The sequence below is a fragment of the Esox lucius genome, chromosome 14 (genome assembly GCF_011004845.1).
Source record: "Esox lucius isolate fEsoLuc1 chromosome 14, fEsoLuc1.pri, whole genome shotgun sequence".
NCBI lineage: Eukaryota > Metazoa > Chordata > Actinopteri > Esociformes > Esocidae > Esox > Esox lucius.
This window is the reverse complement of record NC_047582.1, coordinates 5,234,087-5,259,896: the sequence shown is the minus strand read 5'-3', so window position 1 is coordinate 5,259,896 and position 25,810 is coordinate 5,234,087. Positions and strand designations below refer to the sequence as shown.

The following is a 25,810-nucleotide window of genomic DNA, read 5'->3' as shown; positions in this document are numbered from 1 at the left end:
TGCAAATGAGCAGACGTGTTAGTTCACTATACCATAAGTACACAATATCACCGCTTGATAACAGATAATATTTGCAAATCAATTAATCAGTTGGGCTCACCTGGATGAAGACCCGTTTAGGCCGTGGAGCAGAGGGGTCTGCTGTGTAGGGGAAGAACAGACCACAAGACACCAGCAACAGAAACACAGTGAACACTGTTCCCAGACCTGCCAACAGCCACTTAGTTGACCTGGCCAGGTAGATGAAGTGGAGCTGAGTTGAGATAAGATGAAAAGATGGAATTAGTCATTCAAAAAATAAACAAATAAATAGTGTCTATGTCATGTATTGCACCGCCTTGAAAATCTAATCTAAGAAACAGCTAGGTGCTCCTAAGAAACAGCTAGGTGCTCCTAAGAAACAGCTAGGTGCTCCTAAGAAATAGCTAGGTGCTCCTAAGAAACAGCTAGGTGCTCCTAAGAAACAGCTAGGTGCTCCTAAGAAACAGCTAGGTGCTCCTAAGAAACAGCTAGGTGCTCCTAAGAAACAGCTAGGTGCTATTTTTTAAAAATCCTATAGTAAAGAAGTGTACTCACGAAAAAGGATGAGAGGAAGATGACAGTTAGGGCGACAAGGGTGGCCAAGACCACATCTGGGGGGATCTCTGTTCCACAGCGCCCCAGGATGGGCGTGAAGATCTCAAACACCACCCAGATCAGAAACATAAAGTGTACGTAGGGCAGACCAAGACCCAGCTGATAGAGAATAGAGTACTTCATCGACACACCTGAAGACAGATGAAAAATCCATAATATAAACTAAATAATATAACATAATATAAACACCTAACCAAGGCCCAGCTAGTAGATCAAAGAGTACTTCACTGATGCACTTGAACTGAAAACAAATGTATTTTTCAAACCCTTTGAACCCCCCATCCATTTGAACAAGCAACAAAGTGCCATCAGTCTGTCCAAACCCCAATCCATCATCTCCTCACCTCTGAGTCTGAACTCCCTGGTCAGGAGCAACTTGGTAACTAGAGGGAAGGCCACCATGAGCATGGGGACATAGGCCGAGCACAGATCGTTAGCAGTGAGGAAAATCAGAGCAGCGCTCCACAGCAACAGGCTCACATCAAAGTAGAGCTCCCCCAGCTCCAGACGACGCACACCCTGCAGACAGACAGAGGTCGTCATTGTAAATAAAAATAGTTATTGACTTGTGTTGGAACTATGGGGTCACAAACTAATTCTCTGATGCTGGAGCACCAAAAGAGATAAAATGACCAGCCTGGCCAGTTCAGTGAACATGAGTTTTTTAAATATATATATCTGTAGGCTTTTAGTTGAGTATTTACACCCCTTCACTTTCTTGACATTTTGTTGTGTTCAAAATCATTTCCATTTTTCAAGTATCAGTATGATGGTGCCCCTTTTTTCTAGTTACTGTATTTCAGGAGGAACCCTTAGAAAGACAGGCGTCAAGTAATAGATTGCACATTATGTCACAATACTCTTTTGAATGTTCATTTTGGGACGGATAACCAACTGAATAATCTACTTCCTCAATGGGAACTGATTAAACTGGTCTGAAGTGTACTCATGTTTAATTGAGCCAGTTGTCTCTGTAGCCCTACTGTGGCTCAGAAAGTGAGCATGTGAGAGGTGGTGGGTGTCTGAACTTCTGCCCAGATAGCCCTCCCTTACCATAGGCAAATAGCCAGGACACTCCCTTTCTTTCTTCCTCTTGCTTTGCCTCGCCCTCTATGTTCTTCCCCTCCCCCCTTCCTTGTCCTTCCTCCCTCTCTGCTGACCTCTCTGCCTTGACAACCTCACTCTCTGCATACTTCACCTATAGAAGTGTAAGCACAAACAGAAGCCTCATTCACAGGCAGTTCACGGAGTTCAGAACCACTCCGTTACTCAAACACACTTCCATGGAAAAACAAAGACACATGCACACACGCACATTTATATTGAAGTGAGCTCACACACACACACACAAACATACGAAACATGACACATCCACACTTTTTGGCTTCAGCTTTAGCCCTGGTTCTACAGAGTAGGAAGTAGGACAGAGAATGCTAACTGAATGTCAGAGAGAAACTGTCCCAGACTGGGAGGGACGTCAGGAGAGTTGCACAACAACTCACTCATTAGACATTTATTGAAACCAAATTGTTCACATTCACAGCAACTTGCTGGTTAAGTGAAATACACAGAACCAGGTGGCAAAATGGCACTCTATTCTCAGTTTTTGCAGGATCCCTGGGGTTGGATGTTTCTGGATATCCTGCTTGTCCTTTCCCGATTTAGGTTTCTCTAAAACAAAAATGGGAATTCAGCAGCTCCCAAAAAACTCTAATCCCCAAAACCCAACAAAGAACATTAATTTATGATATAACAAATAAATATGTTACATTTAAAAACAAACATATGGGGGGGAGCAGATTAGCTGGCTTCCTTGCTTCCAACTCAGCTTTGGACAAGGTTCATAACACCAACGTCAATAGAATACATTTTTAAGTAAGCAAAACAGATCATATAAGACGGGATGTAGATGTGATCCCTGAATTTGAACCAACAACCGCTATGCATTCATACAGCATGCTAAATGATTCCATAGACTGCCCAGCATTACGCTTGTGTTAAACAACACCTGCAAAACAAGATAGCGATAATAAGGGTGTCTATTGTTTCATCTGACTGAGGGGGGTTAAGGTTGATCGACGCCCTTCTAATCTATGCATTAAGCCATTGTGTAAATGTACTGCTAGATGGAATACTCACCCCGTAGTAGAGATTCTTGGCCAGTGTGTGAATAAGGACCATTGTCCCCGTAGCAGCAGAACCATACAGAAAGATGCATGTGTAGAAGTCGTTGTACCTAAACAGAGCCAATGGAAAACACAATACTAATGCAAAAGCATGTGAGGTATGAGTCGTTTATGCAATGACAATATTTTACATGGTTAAATATAATATATACACATTACCAGTTAAAAGTGTGTACACTGATATAGAAATGTACTAGGTTGATCTGTTTCTGTGGATTGCCTTGAATAAAGGGAGATACAAGGTTGCTTGTTGGGTTTATGATGAACACCTGGCAGAGTGGGCAAGTACTGAGCGTGTGCAATCTGCAGACGAGTCGAGACTAAGATAAGGGAGTAGGGAATCAACATGTCTGCAAATGTCATTGTAACCTCTCATTATCTGTTTATTGACTGACCATGTGCTGGGGAGACTGGCCTGCTGTGAGACTGATACAGTTAAGTTTGCAGGTACTCATAAGTATGCATTCCCTGGCAATTTTTTTAATCATTTTGGCATTGATTTAGATTTATTTAAGGATAGTGATCATATGAAGCAATTTATTATCACATAGTTGTTTGGCTCCTTTTTAAATCATAATAATAACAGAAATCACCCAAATAGCCCTAATCAAAAGTTTACATACCCTTAAATGTTTGGCCTTGATACAGACACACAAGGTGACAAAAACATGTGAAAATTGCAGGTAAAGGTGAATTTCCCACACTTGTGGCTTTTTAAATTGCAATTAGTGTCTAAATAGTCAGTGAGTTTGTGGATGCACTGAGCAGGCTAGATACTGAGCCTGCGTAACAAGGTAATGGAACTTTTGGAAAAGGATATGCAAATGCTAGTCAGTACTGTTCAATCACTTATTAAGAAGTGGAAAATTCGGGGATCTCTTGATACCAAGCCAAGGTCCAGTACACCAAGAAAGATTTCAGCCAAAACCGAAAAACGAAAAAAAAAAAAAGCATTAAAAAAAGAAAAACCCACAGGTAACCTCAGGAGAAATACACGGTGCTCTGGAAAAAGATGATGTGGGTGTTTCAAGCAGCACAATATGACAAATATAATTTTTTTTAATGCATGGTTGAGTTGCCAGAAAAAAGCCTTTACTGCGCCAAAGCCACAAAAATGGCTACAATATGCCCAACAACACCTTGACATGCCTCACAGCTTCGGGCACACTAAATTGGAGTGACGAGACCAAAATAGAGCTTTATGGTCACAACCGTGCTCTTTTTGAAGAGGGGTCATTAAAGCCTATAGTGAACAGAATACCATCCCCACTGTGAATCATGGTGGTGGCTCACTGATGTTTTGGGGTGTGTGAGCTCTAAAGGCACGGGAATCTTGTGAAAATTTATGGCAAGATGAATGCAGCATGTTATCAGAAAACACTGGCAGACAATTTGCATTCTTCTGCACAAAAGCTACGCATAGGAAGCTCTTGGACTTTCCAGCACGACAATGACCACAGCAGAGTTACAGCAGAAAAAGGTGAATGTTCTGGAGTGGCCATCACAGTCTCCTGACCTTAATATCATCAAGCCACTCTGGGGAGATCTCAAACGTGAGGTTGATGGAAGATGACCAAAGACTTTGCATGACCTGGAAGCATTTTGCCAAGACAAATGGGCAGCTATACCACCTGCAAGAATTTGGGGCCTCATAAACAACAATTACAAAAGACTGCACGCTGTCAGGGATGCTAAATGGAGAAATAAACAGTATTAAGAACTAAGGGTATGCAGACTTTTGAACAGGGGTCATTTAATTTTTTTGTTTTATGATTGTGCCATTCTGTTATGACCTACAGTTGAATGTGAATCCCATAAGAAATAAAAGATATGTGTTTTGCCTGCTCACTCATGTTTTCTTTACAAATGGTACATATATTACCAATTCTCCAAGGGTAAGCAAACTTTTGAACACAACTGTATGCAGAGACCCAGCTCTTGTGGGGGGTGAACATGTTATCCAAAATGGGAAGTGGCTGGGCTGTGCCTCAGAGTTTGCATTAGTTTGAAACTGAAATACATCTTTATGCTTGCAAGTGCAATAAACAATATTGTGTAATCAGACCGGGTCTCTGTCTTGCCTGCCTGTAATAGTTATTTCTCTATGAATCACACCCACAACACACCTACTTATTCAAGGGTATTTTGTTATTGTAGAATAATAGAGAAGACTAAGATTAAAACTATGAAATAACATATGGAATCAAAAAAGTGTAGTAATAGATGAAAATACATTTCATTTTGTAGATTTTCAAAGTATACACCCTTTGCCTTGATGACAGCTTTGCACAATCTTTGTATTCTCTCAATCAGCTAAATTACATAGTCACCAGGAATGCATTTCAATTAAGAGGTGTGCCTTATTAAAAGTGAATTTGTAGAATTTCTTTCCTTCTTAATGCATTTGACAATGTCGGGTTAATATACAGAAGACCATCATTATGTCTGTACAGTAGTAGTCCATATAATGGCAAGAACAGCTAGAATAAGCAAAAAGAAACAGTCCATCATTACTTGAAGACTTGAAGGTCAGTCAATCCGGAAACTATATGAATTATAGGAAAATAACATTTCCAAGAAACCACTACTGAAGGACACAAATAGGAAGAAGAGATTTGCCTGGGCCAAGGACATCATTCCTGTGAAAATCTGAGTCAAAGTTTTGCTGAAAAATGTTATACTACACAATAAAATTATTTTTGATTGTGAAAATTGTGTTGAAATTAAATTAAATAGTTCCCCCTTATATTTCAGCCCAAAACGACTCATTGTTTGTGTTTACTTTTTGGATTCACTTTTGCTTTATTTCATAAAGGGTGTCCATATTTCTTGAGTTGACTGTATAAAAAAAATCTAAATATATTTGTTTAAACTCTAAATGGATGTCTTCCTTTATGTCTACATGTTGAAACTGGTTTTCCCATTAAAAACGTAGCTACATCTCTTGAAGAATGAGTATTTCAAGGGTAGTACCAGAACATGGAACGTCCCATCAGCGACACCAGCACGGCCAGGATGAGCACGGTCAACAGTGTGACCAACCAGCTGAGGATAACCACCGCCGTGGCGTTGGCTAGCTCCTTCAAGTAGCGCCACCCTGGTAGAGAGACAAGAATGTACAGAGCTAATCATGGTTGGGATCATTTCCTTTTCAATTCAGGAAGTTAACCAACTCTTTAAGCTTTTCACTTCCTAAACTGACATGTCATAGTCACCTTTAACCTAAAGCAATTGTTCTCAAATCTCTCCTTCGGACCCCCAGCCATTCCATGGGTTAGGTGTATTCCAAAGCTAGCCCACATAAATTATACTGTCAACAAATTACCAAATAAAACAATGCTTTAATTCTGGTATAACCAGGCGAGTGCAGCTAGCCAGTTATGATTTAGAGTCATGGAATCTGGCACATACTATATTTAATTGTCAGTTGGCTTCCACAGTTTCTAACTTATAAATATATAAGAAGCCCATGAGCCCACCAACCCATGTTGCTCGGGTGGGAGGACTTCTTAAACAAATAGAGGAAGGTTGCCATGGCAGCCAGGTAGTTGATGATGGTGCCAACGTGGGCCGGGTATGCCACCACCACCATGCCAAGCAAGTCGAAGAACACCATGTTTCCATGGCGATATTGTGACGAATCCGCCAGCTCCACTGACATCGCAAGGTGCTTCAGTACTGCTAGGATGTTGTCACCTGGGGATACAGGAAGGAGGTTGATTAAAGATGACTGAAATGTCTCATGAATGTGATTGATTTGCCTGAGGGAGATTTGGCCAGGCAGTTTAAGACAACACCAACGGATCACAGGGCTGGTCTGTTTAAATTATACAGCTGCTGTATCCTTTATAATGCTGGAATCAATGCAGAGACACAAAGATACAAACAAACAACAAAGACCTTTCTGATAAGATGCATGAATGTGCTGCATTATAGGCAAAGAGAAAGTCAAGCCATAAACTGTAATACGTAAGTTTTAGGGTCCCTTAGGTAAGCAGATGCTTGACTGGATTGAGATCTGGGGAATTTAGAGGCCAAGTCAACACCATGAACTCATTGCTTTGTCCCTCAAACCATTCCTGAACCATTTTTGCTTTGTGGCAGGGTGCATTAAAGAGGCCTGCTGAAAGAGGCCAATGCCATCAGGGAATAGCATTGCCATGAAAGGGTGCACATGGTCTGCAACAATGCTTAGGTAAGTGGTACGTGTCAAAGTAACATCCACATGAATGGCAGGATCCAGAAGAACATTGCTTTAAGCATCACACTGCCTCCGTCGGCTTGCCTCCTTCCCATAGTGCATCCTGGTGCCATGTGTTCTCCAGGCAAGCGATGCACATGCACCCGGCCATCCACGTGATGTAAAAGGAAATGTGATTCATCAAACTGTGATGCACTGTGTGTTCTGACACCTTTCTATCAGTATCAAATAATTAACTTTTTCAGCAATTTGAGCTATAGTAGTTCATCTGTTGGATCAGACCACACAGCCTTCGCCACCCACGTGCATCAATGAGCCTTACGACCCCATGACTCTGTCGCCGGTTCACCGCTTTTCCTTCCTTGGACCACTTTTGATAGGTACTGACCACTGCACACTGGGGCTGCAGGTTTGGAGATGCTCTGACCCAGTCACCTAGCCATCACAATTTGGCCTTTGTCAGAGTCGCTCTGATCCTTAGGCTTGCCCATTTTTCCTGCTTCTAACACATCAACTCTGAGGACAGAATGTTCACTTGCTACCTAATATATCCCACCCACTGACAGGTGCATTAATAACGAGATTATCAGTGTTATTCACATCACCTGTCAGTGGTCATAATTTTATGGCTGATCGGTGTATATACATGATGCCTTACATTTGTGGTAGGCCACACCTATTATGCTGGTGGGATTATTACATTAAAAGCTGCAGATTTGTATTACGTTTGTGGCTTATTACATTTGTGAGATGACAGGCATGTTCATCTAATCACAGAAAGGGTATTTCAAATTATTTTGAATAGTTATTGACCCAGGCTTGATATGCGGTTGTTGCTTTCGCATCTCCTCTTTCTGTTTTTATAAAACACAAAAGCAACAAACAAAAAAACACTAGCCTGGTGAAAATTGGCAACCTTGCACAAAAGCTCCATTGTTCTAGACAAAGTTCTGTTTGACATCTCTGTTGAGTTTGTACATAAAGCAGTTCTTTCATTTGGACTTTAGGCTGCATGTGAGCCTAGAATTCAGAATGATTTTGCTATGTTTGAAGTGAAATAATGCTTTTAGTCTGGTTTTACCAGGCTAGCTTGTCTGGTCCGCATGGTTGGGGGATGGGATAGACTGTGTTAAGTCATACTGAATTGATTTGGTGTAAGACATTCACTAATCCTCTCTATCCAGTGCTTCACAACTACAACACAGATTAGCTAAGTGGTTTCACATCATAGATCACAACATGCTATTAAACAACAAAATGGCTTTCCTTCTCAAGTTGTGGGTCCACTGCATATGCATCTATGGGCCTTACAGGAGTTTTAGGATTATTAAAACATAGCCTACCCAGCAAGCAAAGCTGGTTGAAATTACAAGATTACAATCAGATTAAAATAACAACTGACAACATGCCAGTAGCCTGGCAATAGATAGGCGTAAGAAGAAACACAGTTACGTCTTGTACTCTGAAATTAAAGCATAAATCAAATGAACAACTAGAAACACAAAAGTAATAATGAAATTGTTTATACAAAATTTATACATTTTTGACTCATCAACGTAGCCACCATTTGCAGAAATAAGAGTCGAAAGCATTTGTAGCATTCTTTCTACAATGGAACTCAAACACTGTTCTGAAAGTTGTTCTTCCCAACACTGCTTGAAGAAGAAGATCCAACAAATGATTGTACTTGTAGGTTGCTTTGCTTTCACCCTTCTGCCCAGTTCATCCCAAACCAGCTCAGTGGGGTTTAAGTCTGGTAACTGTGCTGGACACTCCATGATTTGAAGCCAATAGTTTTGTTCTTCTCTCCTAAGGTAGTTCCGACATAGCCTGGAGGTATGTTTTGGGTTTTATCTTGCTGTAGGATGAACCCCTGACCAACTAGGTGTACAGCAGAATGAATTGCATGGTGCTGCAAAATGCTGTGGTAGCCATTTTGTTCAGGGAGCCACTGTGTACGTCACCGACTCTGGATCCAGCAAAAGAAGAAAATATCGTCACAATTCCTCCTCCATGTTTGACAGTAGGTGTCACACACTGAGTAACCATACTTAAGCCTACTCGACAGCATACAAAAACCCTGCATGATGACCGAAGAATCAGTCTATAATTTCTGTAGGAATTGATAGCATCAACTGTCAAGGCTTAATTAACTTCCATTGCTGCAGAAGAGCAGAACAGGAGTTGTTAACCCATTTTTGGCGGACCGTGTAAGCAGAGCCAGCCAAGAAGAGCACATTTCTCTTACTGAGTGAGTGAGTGACCCTTGTTAAATAGCGTAGTGGTTAGAGACTCACTGATGGCAAGATGAATGCAGCATGTTATCAGAAAACACTGGCAGACAATTTGCATTCTTCTGCACGAAAGCTGTGCATGGGACGCTCTTGGACAGCACGACAATGACCCTAAACATCAGGCCAAGTTGACCCTCCAGTGGTTACAGCAGAAAAAGGTGAAGGTTCTGGAGTGGCCATCACAGTCTCCTGATCTTAATATCATCAAGCAACTCTGGGGAGATGTCAAACGTGCGTTTCATGCAAGACGACCAAAGACTTTGCATGACCTGGAGGCATTTTGCCAAGACAAATGGGCAGTTATACCCTTTTATACTGTTATTGTTTTCTAAAGAAACAAAAAAGCCATGGAGTGATTGAAGTCATTGTTTTCTGTATAGCTATTAGCTAGCAGCATCTACAGTAATCATTGTACAGGAGTACTCTCTAGTTCCATTAATAAATGTTCGGTTATCCACGTTATTTCAGTAAAAATCTAATGGCTGAGGTAAAAGTTGCATTCCTGCTGTTTAAAAAGCATAATATTTAAATACACAGTCTGACACATAGGAAACCTTAGATCAAAACCAGCCAGGGACAACAACATTCACCCGTTCTAATCAGCTGAACTAGACTTGCCTGGTTCCTTTTCTGGTTTGTAACTCTGAACTCAGTTTTTGGTAACCTACATTCTTTTTTTTTGCCTCAGGCAATTTACCACTTAACCTTGTACCATTTCAGTTAATTAACTGGAGTTGAATTGCAAAAATTACAATAATAACTGAAAACATGGGGGTGTTCTAAAACATTTTACCAGTAATGCATGTTCCATTTACCATGGTGGTGCTGGATGTTTCTAACAGACAATTTCTCAGGTCTGTCTTGATGGGCTGTTATATTCTGCTCAACTTTTTCCACCTAATATTATATGGTGTATATAACATATAAGGCTACCTAGGGTTTCAATGTTAGAGTTGAGTGACTGGTTAAAAAGTAGGAGGTTTGCTGTGCTGCATTATGTCAACCAATAACAAATCCTAAAATTGCAGTCACAGAGACTTTTCAGTCATTAACGCCAAGTCAATAATGAATACTGTAATTATTTTCATAATTTCTGCACCCCCTCGTTTTCACACTCAATCACACAAACACAGAAAAAAAACACATAAAATACAGACAAACACAATATATAAGTATTGCGTCCTCCCTTGCTTTTACATCTGTGATGTGAGGGCCCACACTCCAGGAAAACCATAAAAACAATCAGCACATGGGTTGCGCACCAGTCTCCAGTGCAGTTGGTAATCCAGTGCATTTGTCTGACTGTGACTCGACAACCTCCCCAGACATGGAACGCACCACATGTTCTTGGTCTAGTGATTTTGCTATTTGTTCAGCACAAATCCTGTTTCTGGGTTACATACACATCTACCTCGGGTATGTATATTCTGGATTGTGACCAGATGTACGACTGTACCGGTCTTAGGTTGTCCCAATATCACAGTTGGGATCTTACCTGTGATTGGCTAACCAACATTCTTCACTGGCCACACTTCAGGTCACATATCGAAGGATGTAATATGTCACAAGAGTTCTTCCCAAGTGCCTGTAGCACGCAACAGTATTTTCATGGGTTACAACATAAAAGCTGCAACACCCACATGCTGCACAGATACTTGAAATGGCTCCACTTCAATAACAAGTTCAATCAAAATCAAAAGGGCTGGGAAAATTGTCATATTACAATTTGTATAATGTGCCATGGTCCTATTATGAAATGACAATGCCTTTAAACATATAGAAATTCCATGGCTTTACTCAACACAAACTGACATTGATAATTTGTTTTTCAATTACACTGGTGTCCCTGCTAGCAAATAATGTCAGCTTGGGTTACATGAATTTGGTCTCCTCCAGCTAACTAGATGGTGGAAGAAATCAGGCTGTTGCAATTGGAAACAAGTTCATATCATGAATTATTAAGGGTGAATAATATACATATATGTTTAGGTCACCGAAAGGGATATAGTTAAAATGGCAGGGAGTTAGATCTGAGTAGTTTTTTAATGGTCTATTTTTATGGCATGTTTTTTTTTTCATTCTGACTGATATATTCAAGAATGTGGGGAGAGAAATCAAGACGAGGGAAAGTAGAAAGGGCGGAGACAGGGATTTATGTTTTTTTTCAAAAGTTAGATACTCAGATTGCCCCCACCTTCCCAGTCTTTTCAACACTGTTGTATAAATTACAAATATTACATTACACAAGGAGTGGGACTAACCCAGTCCTAAGAAAAACACTGGAAGGTATAGCCCTAACAATTAATTAAATAGAAATAGAATAAATAGAATAGATTTATCAATGTCTTTAATGGGGACTTTGGAATTGAGGAATTTCAATGCATTTCATTTCCTGTCCCTAATGCCGGTGGATCATTACTGAAAACTTGGGTTGCATAAATGTGTCTAGACCACAATACAATGGAGACTAGCTGGGTTGTTTGGAAAACAAATAGGCGAGCTACAGATTGAGGTGTGTTTGCACCGTACCTTGGGGGAGCAAGAAGAATCTGTAGCCTGCTTTGTTTGAGAATGTGTGTTACAGACACCGGAGAGCATTTATACTTCCTGGAATTTAAATGGTGCAGTGGAGACTGTAGACTGTAGACAATAGAGTAAAGAACAGCTACCTGCCTTAAATTTAGGATCCTGTGTTGGAGTCTACAGTACAATGGAGCTGTCACTGATAAGAGAGATAGAGATACACAGAAAGAGAGACAGGCCCTGGAAAGGTAACAACTCTTTAAGTCATTATCTTTCTTGAACAAAGAGGAAATATGTAGAGGATATGGTAGGTTTTAAGTCCTAATCTGGCCTGGAGTGAGCATTAGAATGTGGAGCAAAGGGGTTGTCGGGAAGTGTAGATTTAGTTTAGTCTGGTCAGATTGTTGCTTTAATGACCGTTTGGGACACAGCTCTGTTTTCCTAGGTCACCATCTGGCACACTGCCTTGAAACCGAACAGAGTGCAGCATGGATATGACTGGCAAGTTCACCTTGGAAACAACAAAAGCTAAGGTAAACATAGCTAGCCAAGCAGCTGAGCCAGCTAAACGCCACACTATGAGTCGCCTCAAACGATGAAATTAGAAATACATGACCTGTTTCCTCAGATCGGCAATGGGCTAACTGCCCTCTTCCCAGAGATAGACAAATTATCTTTCTATATCTGAGAAGAAGTACTTACCAGCCCTCTGGATGGAGTCTGTCAGGATTCGGTCCGGTGTGTCATACTTGGTGTGGTAGATGAAGCCATTCTCAATGAAGGCCAAATCAATGCCTACACACATGCACACACACACACAGGTCAGATCAGAAGAGGAAAAAACTACAAATAATAATGAATCTCTAATTAAATAGGAAGAAATGCATAGAAACAGAATGAATAGAAGTGACAAATCATTGACCAGGACGGGAACACCTGAGAAATTTGCCCTAGGCATAGGTGAATGTAAATAAAATAAAAAAATATCTGGGTAGTGACAAATGGATGAACTCAGTCATCCATTAAATAAGTCAGTCAGCACACACGCAGCAGAGTGGAAATGTATGTCAAGTGGATTCATCCTACCTGGAATGTTTCCAAAGTCTCTGTAGATGCGGAAGTCTGTGTCAGATGGGATCACCCCACTCTGGAAGACTTCCTGTCCAACAACCGAGGCAAAGGGATGTTTGGCAGCGTGGACATACGCCTGGACCAACCAGGGATTTTCAGGACCTGTATGTGTTTGTGCGTTTATGCGATTGTCAATGAAGGGGAGAGAAGAGAGAAAGGACAAGTACATTTGAAAACATCACATTAAGCAGGTGCACAATTGTCACCCTTTATAATAAGGGTAGGCAACTAGATTCAACCATGGTCACACAAGGTTGTAATACTCGCCCACAGAAAGCCTGTTGCTTGCTACAGTATGCAACATGGTCCAAGCATTACCATAATTTCCCATTTATAAACCGTGGTTTATACAAGCATTTTGAAAACATTTTCAATACATGGGTGCGGTTAATATATAAGTTAAAACATTTTTTAAACCTTTCCCACAGAAACTATTTCACAGATGATTGCTTGACGACGTAAAGGTCTCAAACTCATGTAGCAAATATGATACAATTGGTGTTACAGGGTTTTCAAAAACATTCAATTCTTCAACAAATTAATTTTGGTAGCGCCCTACGACGGATGTTTATATTAATGTACAAATTATCTCTGAGTCATAATTGACCTTTCGCAAAAGCCCCGCCTATCTTGGTTACGGTTGTTACGCACGTCAAGCTGCGCTTCTTAGTAAGCGGCAACTACTGTAAACAGCCAAGCAGATGGGAAAAGTAGCATATTTCCGGTCAGTGTAAGTGATTCTTTTTGCAGTTATACCTCCGCGATATCCCCCAGATTGAGGCATTGCAATATGCAATCGAGGTATTGCAATATGCAGTGGAAGGATATGTTCACAATATTCAGATGAACAAGGTATGGGGCACAAAATTGAAACAAGCATATAGACCTCAATCAAAGAATGAGAAACCCCATGAACTCAAATGCCACCAGCACAGCCTTGTGGACCAGTCATGCTCTTGGACTGCCTGGTAAGTTCTGTTTATATATCTATTATTGAACTCTTATCAGTCAACATCATCCTATCAACTTCACCAGAACGTCCCCTGTTAAAGTTAAGCCTACGAGTGCCCCGACGTAACAAGATAATATTAAAGCTAGCTATCTATCTATCTAGCTAATGTAGCAGCAAGTTAGTCGTATCAATTGTCATATTAGCACAAATAACTATAACGTCAGCATTAGATAACATTGTTGTCCTATGAATGAATATGTATAAATGTTAGCATTTCACAACTCAAGAGATGTCACTGTAAATTACTCCCTGCTCTAAACTTTTCGGGTACCTGCTGTTGGATTTGCAGCTGGTGCCGTTGTGAAGGCACACTGTTTCACAATTTTGAGCCTTAAAGAGCCTTAATGAAAGCTTGACGGACTTTCTTCAAGTTGTGACAGGTTGATAAGTGGATTGGACAAGAACCGTTTGGGAGAGGGGTTTTGCGAAAGGTCAATGTTAATACTGACCTTTCGGAAAAAGCTTAATACTCAGGTTTGCATACACACAAAGCTATATAATTTATGGTGTGGTTTATACAGGATGTGGTTAATAAACGGGGAATTACGGTAGGTATGTGCAATAATAGTTACAGTAGGTACAGATGAGGGGAAAAAATATTTGATCCCCTGCTGATTTTGTACGTTTGCCCACTGACAAAGAAATTATCAGTCTATAATTTTAATGGTATGTTTATTTGAACAGTGAGAGACAGAATAACAACAAAACAAGAAACCAGGCAAGCCTAGTTCAGCCGGCCCGCAAATGTTGCCACCTCGCAATCCGAACCCCGGTCGCCCATGTGAATGGCTGTGTCGTTAACCACTACACCACGGAGCAGAATATTTACTGGGTGTCAGTATAGCCTCTTGTCTCTATCCTGAACAAATCCTCTTTTGCCACTGGCCGTTTTAATAGTTAAACTGACTAACGTTTCTTACTAAGTTTAACTCCATCACAAATAGTGGCTGTGTATTGCGTTTTCCACTGGCCGTTTTAACAGTAAGTATTTGATCCCCTCTCAATCAATCTCAATTGTTGGGTGTCCCTTTGGTTGATGCCTGGCAATGTGGGTTGATTGATTTCCTGCCTGTTGGGCCCTGTCCGGGGCCTCCCCCCGGGTAGGGCCACAGTGTCGCTGGACCCCCCCATCTCAGTTCCACGGTCTTACGCTGCTATACTATTGTGCTGGGGGATTGGGTCAGTTCTCCTTCCCCACAAAGTTTTCCTTCTCCACTATAAATCGTCGTTGATATGATGAATGCATTTTCAGAATTTTCCCAGTCTTCTCCCGTTTTAAACTTTAGGAGGACATGAGGTCCTGGTCCACACCTGCGGAGTACCTGGTTTGGGGGCCCGTTGCTGTCCCTGTCCTTGTCCATCTGGTCATACTTCTGACCTAGTCTAATTTTAAATAGACTCTGGATTTAGCTCAGATAAATGAATTAATTATTCCAATTGGACTCTTAATATCTCACCCGGCACAGCCAGAAGAGGACTGGTCACCCCTCTGAGCCTGGGTCCTCTCTAGGAGTTTTTCCCAGCCACTGAAATTCAACACTACTGTTGTTTGCTCCTTGGGGTTTAAGGCTGGGTGACTCTATAAAAGCACTTTGTGACAACTGCTGTTGTAAAAAGGGCTTTACAAATAAATTTGATTGATTGAATCAAAGATTTCTGGCTCCCAGGTGTCTTTTATACAGGTAACGAGCTGAGATTAGGAGCACACTCTTAAAGGGAGTGCTCCTAATCTCAGCTTGTTACCTGTATAAAAGACACCTGTCCACAGAAGCAATCAATCAATCAGAATCTCCACCAAGACCAAAGAGCTGTCCAAGGATGTCAGGGACAAGATTGTAGACCTACACGGCTGGAATGGGCTACAAGACCATCGCCAAGCAGCTTGGTGAGAAGGTGACAACAGTTGGTGCCATTATTTGCAAATGGAAGAAACACAAAAGAACTGTCAATATCTCTTGGTATGGGGCTCCATGCAAGATCTCACCTCGTGGAGTTGCAATGATCATAAGAACGGTGAGGAATCAGCCCAGAACTACACGGGAGGATCTTGTCAAAGATCTCAAGGCAGCTAGGACCATAGTTAAAACAATTGGTAACACTACACCTGACTGAAGCAACGTCCCCCTGCTCAAGAATGCACATGTACAGGCCCGTCTGAAGTTTGCCAATGAACATCTGAATGATTTAGAGAAGAAAGTGTTGCGGTCAGATGAGACCAAAATCGAGCTCTTTGGCATCAACTCAATTCACCGTGTTTGGAGGAATGCTGCCCATGACCCCAAGAACACCATCCCCACCATCAATCCTGGAGGTGGAAACATTATGCTTTGGGGGTGTTTTTCTGCTAAGGGGACAGAACAACTTCACCGCATTAAAGGGACGATGGACTGGGCCATGTACCACCAAATCTTGGGTGAGAACCTTCTTCCCTAAGCCAGGGCATTGAAAATGGGCCGTGGATGGGTATTCCAGCATGACAATGACCCAAAACACACAGCCAGGGCAACAAAGGAGTGGCCCAAGAAGAAGCACATTAAGTTCCTTGAGTGGCCTGGCCAGTCTCCAGACCTTAATCCCATAGAACATCTGTGGAGGGAGCTAAAGGTTTGTGTTGCCAAACATCTGCATCGAAACCTTAATGATTTGGAGAAGATTTGCAAAGGGAGGGGAGGAACGGCCTCCCTGATCTGAACTCGAGTGGTCGTTTGTTGTTAGAGTTCTGTGCTAGTCACGGATTATCTATACCGAACACCATGTTTGAACATAAGGATGCTCATAAGTGGTACCAGAGCACCCTAGGCCGAAAGTCGGCCCATTGAGCGATGGAAGGAACACTTTGAGGAACTCCTAAATCCCACTAACACACCCTCTATAGTGGAGGCAGAGCTGGAGGCTGATGGGGAAGCATCGTCAATCTCCATGGCAGAAGTCACTGAGGTAGTCAAACAACTCCACAGTGGCAAAGCTCTGGGGACCGACGAGATCCATCCAGAAATGTTGAAAGCTTTGGGTGTGGAGAGGATGTCTTGGATGACACGCCTCTTCAACATTGCGTGGGAGTCAGGGAAAGTGCCAAAGGAGTGGCGGGCCGGGGTGGTGGTTCCCCTGTTCAAAAAGGGGGACCGGAGGTTGTGTGCCAATTATCACACTTCTCAGCCTCCCTGGGAAAGTCTACTCAAAGGTACTGGAAAGGAGGGTTCAGCAGATAGTCGAACCTCAGATTGAAGAGGAACAATGCGGATTTCGTCCTGGTCGCAGAACAACCGACCAGCTCTTTACTCTTGCAAGGATCCTGGAGGGGGCCTGGGAATATGCCCATCCAGTCTACATGTGTTTTGTGGATCTGGAGAAGGCGTATGACCGGGTCCCCCGGGAGATACTTTGGGAGGTGCTGCGGGAGTATGGGGTGAGGAGGTCCCTTCTAAGGGCTATCCAATTCCTTGTACGTCCAATGTGAGAGCTGTGTTCGGGTTCTCGGTAGTAAGTTGGACTCGTTCCAGGTGGGGGTTGGCTTCCGCCAGGGCTGCGCTTTGTCACCAATCCTGTTTGTAACTTTTATGGACAGGATATCGAGGCGTAGCCGGGGTGGGGAGGGGTTGCAGTTCGGTGGGCTGGGGATCTCATCGCTGCTTTTTGCAGATGATGTAGTCCTGATGTCATCATCGGTCTGTGACCTTCAGCATTCACTGGACCGGTTCACAGCCGAGTGCGAAGCGGTCGGGATGAGGATTAGCACCTCTAAATCTGAGGCCATGGTTCTCAGCAGGAAACCTGCTGAGAACCATGGAGTGCCTCCTCCGGGTAGGGAATGAGGCGTTATTCCAAGTAAAGGAGTTCAAGTATCTCGGGTTCTTGTGCGCGAGTGAGGGCACAATGGAGCGGGAGATTAGCCGGAGAATTGGAGCAGCGGGGGCAGTATTTACCGCACCTATGTAATGAAAAGAGCTGAGCCAGAAGGCAAAGCTCTGGATATACCGGTCAATTTTCGTTCCTACCCTCACCTATGGTCATGAAGGTTGGGTCATGAACGAAAGAACTAGATCGCGAGTACAAGCGGCTGAAATGGGTTTTCTCAGAAGGGTGGCTGGCTTCTCCTTTAGGGATAGGGTGAGAAGCTCAGCCATCCGTGAGGAACTCGGAGTAGAGCTGCTGCTCCTTTGCATCGAAAGGAGCCAGTAGAGGTGGTTCGGGCATCTGGTAAGGATGCCCCGAGGACATCTCCCTAGGGAGGTGTTCCAGGCACGTCCAGCTGGGAGGAGACCTCGGGGTTGGCCCAGGACTAGGTGGAGAGATTATATTTCGACACTGGCCTGGGAACGCCTTGGGATCCCCCAGTCAAAGCTGGCAAATGTGGCTCGGGAAAGGGAAGTTTGGGGTCCCCTGCTGGAGCTGCTGTCCCCGCGACCCAATACCGGATAAGTGGATGAAGATGAGATGAAAAGATCGGCAAAGAGGATTCGGACAAAATCCCTCCTGAGATGTGTGCAAACCTGGTGGCCAACTACAAGAAATGTCTGACCTCTGTGACTGCCAACAAGGGTATTGCCACCAAGTACTAAGGCATGTTTTGCAGAGGGGTCGAATATTTATTTCACTCATTAAAATGCAAATCAATTTATAACATTTTTGACAGGCGTTCAGATAAACCTACCATTAAAATTATAGACTGATAATTTCTTTGTCAGTGGGCAAACACATAATCAGCAGGGTATCAAATAATTTTCTTCCCCTCAATGTATGTACATAAAAACCCAATAATTAGCAATAATAGTAGACCAGTTTCTGTAGCTAGCCAAACAGCTTTTCCTAAAACACCACTCCAGCTGATCTCATGGGGTTCATTAGCATTTTATGTTACACTGCGGCATTCCAACCCCCTAGACCTGTTCAGCTGCTGACACTGAGAGACACAGATACCAAGATAAGTGTGGTCCAACTGGCTCAGACCACTGGTCTAGAAAGGAGTAGCTAGAAGTGTCCCTCACTGGAGCTGTAAAAACCTTAAAGGAACTTCCTGGTTCTCTACAAATGCCAGTTTGTGGATTCTCTGCCGATTTCCTCTTTATCCTGGGAATCCTCCAACTGGCATTCCAAGAACACTCTTCGGAACATTTTGAAAGTTCCCAGAATTTTGCTGCAACCCCCTCAACTCGTTACAGCTCAGTTACGCTTGGATTTCCTTAATGGATAAGGTTTGAAAGGATTGTAGAATACACACCCACCCCAGCTGCCTCCATGTGTCTCCGCCTACCTGTCTGAAACACTACCTCTTTACCCCCCACCCCTGCTGCCTCCAGGTTGATAAAGGCTCGGACTTGCTTGGCCCAGGGATGCTGAGTGATGAAGCCATGACTCGCCTAGAGACAGCGAGAGAAAGATGGGGAGAGTGAAAGAAAAAGGGAATGACATTTCAGATTCCATACTGAGTAACACCATTAATACAATTTCAGAACAAAAAAAAGGAAAAAACAGGTTGACCTCCCAGCAGTGTGTTGTGTGTCCACTATGTGGTCCCAGCTACTCTCTCACCTGCAGGACATTCTCCTCTGCTCCATTGAAGAGAAACACCACCCCATGTCGTAGAGGAGTGGAGAGGTTGGCCAACGAGTGGAGCACCTCCAACATCACCGCACAGCTCACTGCATCATCACTTGCACCTGTCACAGACGCACACAGGGTCATACACTAAGTCAGTGTGTGTGTGACGGTGAAAGCTTTACTGGAATTTCTACCTAGAGGGCAGAATAGCAAACCACACAGTTTGAGCAAGCATAACCACTTAATGTCTAATAACTATTAGATAAGTTACCCGGTGATTAGATGAATCAATCAGAGTCCATTGGAACCGCTCATTAAAAAAAATATATAGCCAATATAGCCTGCCTTGTGGGTAAATTGGCCCTCTTGCGCCAGAGTCATATCAGCTGTTGAGGGGACCTTTCAACGAGGAAGGATATTGTGTAAGGTGTAATTGTGTTGGACTACGGTGACATTGTGTACATGCAACACACCCATCACTAAGACCTATACAACCAGTTGATTTCCCTTCTCAACAGAAGGCTTAAACACTGCCACACATTCATAAACCAGGCTGTGTGTGGGCGAAACCCTACACACTTTTCCTCTGAACAACATCACAAAGGCTCAGCCCAATAAGTCAGACCTCGGCTTCACAGTCCCAAGAGTAAAACTGTAACAGGTTAAAAGCAGTCCTTGGTCTAGGAACAAACTAATATACAGTTGTGCTCATAAGTTTGCATACCTTGGCAGAACTTTTGGCAATGTTTTTTGAAAATATGACTGATCATGCAAAGAAACCGTCTTTTATTTAACAGTTCATATTATTATCACAGTTGTTTGGCTCCTTTTTAAATCATAGTGATAACAGAAATCACCCAAATGGCCCTGATCAAAAGTTTACATATCCATGAATGTTTGACCTTGTTACAGACACACAAGGTGACACACACAGGTGAAAATGGCAATTAAAGGTGAATTTCCCACACCGGTGGCTTTTTAAATTGCAATTTGTATCTGTGTATAAATAGTCAATGAGTTTGTTAGCTCTCACATGGATGCACTGAGCAGGCTAGATACTGAGCCATGGTGAGCAGAAAAGAACTGTCAAAAGACCAGCGTAACAAGGTAATGGAACTATATAAAGATGGAAAAAAGATACCCAAATCCTTGCAAATGCAAGTCAGTACTGTTGAAATCACTTATTACGATGATACCAAGCCACGGTCAGGTAGACCAAAAAAGATTTCAGCAAAAACTGCCAGAAGAATTGTTTGGGATACAAAGAAACACTCACAGGTAACCTCAGGAGAAATACAGGCTGCTCTGGAAAAAGACTGTGTGGTTGTTAAGGAGCACAATACAAGGACACTTGTAAAAAAAAGAGCTGCATGGTCGAGTTGCCAGAAAGAAGCCTTTACTGTGCCAATGACACAAAAAAGCCTGCTTACAATATGCCCAACAACACCTTGACAAACCTCACAGCTTCTGGCACATTGTAAATTTGAGTTACAAGACCAAAATAGAGCTTTATGATCACAACCATAAGCGTTATGTTTGGAGACAGGTCAACAAGGCCTATAGTGAACAGAATACCATCCCCACTGTGAAGCATGGTGGTGGCTCACTGATGTTTTGGGTGGGTGTGAGCTCTAAAGGGCAAGATGAATGGCAAGATGGCAAGATGAATGTAGCATGTTATCAGAAAATACTGGCAGACAATTTGCATTCTTCTGCACGAAAGCTGCACATGGGACGCTCTTGGACTTTCCAGCACGACAATGACCCTAACCACAAGGCCAAGTTGACCCTCCAGTGATTACAGCAGAAAAAGGTGAAGGTTCTTGAGTGCCCATCACAGTTTCATGACCTTAATATCATTGAGCCAGTCTGGGGAGATCTCAAACGTGTGGTTCATGCAAGATGACCAAAGACTTTGCATGACCTGGAGGCATTTTGCCAAGACACCACCTGCAAGAATTTGGGGCCTCATAGACAACTAATACAAAAGACTGCACGCTGTCATTGATGCTAAAGGGGGCAATACACAGTATTAAGAACTAAGGGGTGCAGACTTTTGAACAGGGGTCAGTTAATTTTTTTCTTTATTGCCATGTTTTGTTTTATGATTGTGCCATTCTGTTATGACCTACAGTTGAATGTGAATCCCATAAGAAATGAAAGACGTGTTTTGCCTGCTCACTCATGTTTTCTTTACAAATGGTACATACAGTGGATATAAAAAGTCTACACACCCCGGTCAAAATGCCAGGTGTTTGTGTTGTAAAGGAAGGACAGAAAGATAATCATGTTAGAACTTTTTCCACTTTTAATGTGACCTATAATGTGAACAATTCATTTGAAAAACAAACTGAAATCTTCAAGGGGGAAAAATGAAAAATAAAAACATTACAATAACTGGTTGCATAAGTGTGCACACCCTCTTATAACTGGATGTGGCTGTGTTCAGAATTTACCAATCACATTCACCTGCCATCATTTAAAGTGACTCTGATTAATCACAAATAAAGTTCAGCTGTTCCAGTAGGATTTTCTTAGTTGCATCTCAGAGCAAAGGCCATGGACCACAGGAAGCTTCAAAAGCATCAGAGGGATCTCTTTGTTGAAAGATATCACTCAGTAGAAGGGGGAAAAAAAAAATCCCAAGCATCAGATATACAATGGAACACAGTGAAGACAGTCATCATCACATGGAGAAAATATGGCACAACAGAGACAGAAGTGGACATCCCTCCAAAATTTATGAAAAGACGAGAAAAAACTGGTCAGTGAGGCTTCCAAGAGGCCTACAGCAACATTAAAAGAACTGCAAGAATTTCTGGCAAGCCTTTTCTTACAAAGAAAAGCATCCAAGCCCAGCAAGTCCCCCTAAAGCATGTGGGAAAATGTGTTATGGTCTGGGGAACAAAGGTTGAACTTTTTCCATAAGGTATGTTTGGCACTAAAACAACACGGCACATCAACCAAAGAACACCATACCCACATTGAAGCATGGTGGTGGCAGCATAATGCTTTGGGGCTGTTTTTCTTCAGCTGGAACCAGGGCCTTAGTCAGGGTGAAGGGAATTATGAACAGTTCTAAATACCAGGCCATTTTGGCACAAAACCTTCAAGCGTCCGTTAGAAAGCTGAAGAGGAAGTTCACCTTTCAAGACGATAACGACCCAAAGTACACATCCAAATCCACAAAAGCATGGCTTCACCAGAAGAAGATTAAAGTTTTGGAATGGCCCAGCTAGAGCGCAGACCTGAATCCAATTTAATTTAATGTGGGGTGATCTGAAGAGGGCTGTGCACAGGAGATGTCCTTGCAATCTGACAGATTTAGAGCGCTTTTGCAAAGAAGAGTGGGCAAATATTGCTACGTCAAGATGTGCCATGCTAATAGACACCTACCCAAAAATACTGAGTGCTGTAATAAAATCAAAAGGTGCTTCAACAAAGTATTAGTTTTAGGGTGTGCACACTTATGCAACCAGGTTATTGGGACTTTTTTATTTTTCCCCCCTCAAAGATCTCAGTTTGTTTTTCAATTGAATTGTTCACATTATAGGTCACATTAAAGCAGGAAAAAGTTCTGGAATGATTTATCTTTGTCTCATTCTTTTTTATCACAGGAACCTGGCATTTTAACAGGGGTGTGTAGACTTGCCTGGGTGTTTCCAGACAAACAGGTTCTTCCTAATTTCTCGAGGACAAATTGTTCAAAAGTCAGTGGTACGGTTGATCAGTTATTATACAAACAAGATGAGCGAGATAACAAGCAGCATTATGGAACCGAAATGCACAATTGACCAATTACAAAAGACTACAGTTCAGGGTCAACCAAGATCAGGTTGTCTGATGAACACAGTCTTATTTGCTATTTAGTTTCATGTTTTTTTTTAATAAGGAACTTACAACAACCACAAGTGCAGAAACTAATCAGGAATTGGAGAGAATAAAGAAGGAGGATGTTTGGAGGATATTTGATGTCCTAAGACTGCACAGAGAATGTTTGAACTAAATGTATTGCTCCATCCAAACACCCACGGACATTCTTTTCACCACCACGAGTCAGGATTGGAGGCACTCTGCAAAGACAATTTTTGAGAACGGACAAGGGCAGAGGTACCTGAAAGTCTCAGCATTTTTCAAGAGACTGTGTAATCACCAGGAATTCAGAAACAAAATCATGTAAATATATTCCAAATTATTTCCTAAAATGAAATACAACATATAAACTCAGACTACTGAAGGTGTCCCACAGGGCTCAGTACTTGTATTACTGCAATAAAAGCATGCATGAAAGAAAACCTTCTCAAACTAAATAGTGACAAAACAAAACTCATACTCATTGGAACCAAATCCACCCTCACAAAAACTGTCACTTTCACTTTCAGCATCGATGACTCCATTGTTTCTCCATACCCCCCCACACACATAACCTTGGTTATCAGTGTTATTTACTCCACCTGTCAGTGGTCATAATGTTATGGCTGACATTGCATAATGCAATAGTGTCTCAAATACTCTCCTTTTTCCATTCCTTTTAACAATTCAAATTATCATAATTTACTCCAACAAAACATTCAACCCTCAACTGAATCCAGTTGCATTCTCAGTTAACACCCACTTGGCCTTAAACTGTTGCCCAATTTGTATTTTTTTCTGTATTCTTTTTAATCCATCCCTCAATCCTGACCAGTCTCCCAGTCCCTGCATCATCGTAAGGAGGGTGTTAGCCTGCTGCTAAGTGCTGCCTTGTTTTTGTCAAATACAACGCTTGGCATTTAGGCCAAGGTCTCACCAAACAAAAGTGTTGTTTAACAGTGGTAGCTATCATCGATTAAATAAATACAGTACGAAATGTAGTGTCAGTGGAATCATTTTCCTCATTCTGTCCATTCTCAGCCAGCAAATCATATGACTTTTACTAAGAAGAGGCTCCCGTCTACCCACTACACCATAAAGGTCTGGTTGATGGTGTGCTGCAGAGATTGTTGTCCTTCTGGCAGATTCTTACATTTCTGCAGAACAATTCTGATGCTCTGTTAAAGTGGCCACTGGGTTCTTGGTCACCTTCCTGACCAAGACCATTCTTGCCCAGTAAGTTTGGTCAGATAGTCAGTTCTAGGATTTGTTGGAGCCCCAAGCCCCGAACACAATGATGGAGCCCACTGTGCCAAACAGGATAGCCTGTTTGACTTGCATTGAGAGATCCTTTGACTGCATGTTGTGGATTCACAGCAACAGCTTCCAAACGTGAATGCAACACCTGGAATCAACCCCAGACCTTTTACCTGCTTAATTGATTAAGAAATAACAAAGGAATAGCCCAGATCTTTCCATGAAACAGCGTTTAAGTCAATAACTTTTGGTCCCTTGAAAAAGAAGGGGCTACATATTACACATTAAAGAGCAGAAATTCCTAAACCCTTCCTCCAGTTTGGATGTGAATACCCTCAAATTAAAGCTGACAGACTGCACTTTAAGCCCATACTCATTATTTAACTGTAACTTGAATACATTCTGGTAAACAGACAAAATAACAAAAGTGTCCAATTATTTCTGGACCTAACTATATATAGGTCACTATGGTATCCGTTCACCTGACTGGCGTAAGGCCACAGGTGTGAAGGATTGGCACTCAACTCAAGACTGGGGCTGTAACACACATGGAGATTAGTCTCCTGGTGAGAAACCATGCATATCAAGATCATCTGATCGGAGATGTCTAGTCAGCAACATTAGCTCACGTTTAGCACACACTGCACAGTGGCAGCTGTCTGACACTGATCTTGTGTGTCGAAGCAATATAGAGTGCCAGAGTCATGTGATCCAGTTCTGCGTAGCAGGCAGGCTAGTTAGGCAAGGAGCCCTAGACAAACCTGGCTGCTCAGCCAGAGCCAGCCTGAGACTGGAGTGCAGTGACCCAACTAATGCCATCAACTGAAACAGATTAAAAGTTTGCTTCCCTTAGCAACAATGGGGAACAGTGTGTGTTTGCATATGGGTGCACACGTTGTGAAGAGAGATCACCAAGCACCCTCTTAGCTAGGTCGTTTGGGACCACAACGCACATTTTTCACAGTCTGAAGGTTTTGTAATGCGCTCTCTTTCTTTCTTAATAGTTGGATGATGGATGAAGTATGCGTGGGATGGGTTAATTTCCTTGCATCCCATCCAATTTCTATTGATTAACCCATCTCTTATGGTATTCATTTCCTGTTTTATAAAAACATTCAGAGTGACTTTAGATGATGAAAAGTGTATGTAGGCTAAAACAGTTTTTGTCTGAAACTGTACT

The 25,810-nt window shown here is 42.3% G+C and overlaps 1 protein-coding gene across 1 annotated transcript in view; it reads right to left on the bottom strand.

Annotated features, from left to right (window-relative positions):
• LOC105023547 (endoplasmic reticulum metallopeptidase 1) overlaps nucleotides 1-25,810 on the bottom strand; it is a 44,483-nt gene that overhangs the window by 13,192 nt on the left and 5,481 nt on the right. The window contains exons 3-12 of the mRNA XM_010892843.3: nucleotides 19,513-19,640; nucleotides 19,235-19,340; nucleotides 12,927-13,073; nucleotides 12,543-12,635; nucleotides 6,306-6,518; nucleotides 5,796-5,919; nucleotides 2,776-2,872; nucleotides 981-1,155; nucleotides 577-767; nucleotides 101-253 (exon numbers count right to left, since the gene is read on the bottom strand). Coding sequence (XP_010891145.2) covers nucleotides 101-253; nucleotides 577-767; nucleotides 981-1,155; nucleotides 2,776-2,872; nucleotides 5,796-5,919; nucleotides 6,306-6,518; nucleotides 12,543-12,635; nucleotides 12,927-13,073; nucleotides 19,235-19,340; nucleotides 19,513-19,640 — 1,427 coding nt within the window. The remainder of the gene's footprint in view (nucleotides 1-100; nucleotides 254-576; nucleotides 768-980; nucleotides 1,156-2,775; nucleotides 2,873-5,795; nucleotides 5,920-6,305; nucleotides 6,519-12,542; nucleotides 12,636-12,926; nucleotides 13,074-19,234; nucleotides 19,341-19,512; nucleotides 19,641-25,810) is intronic.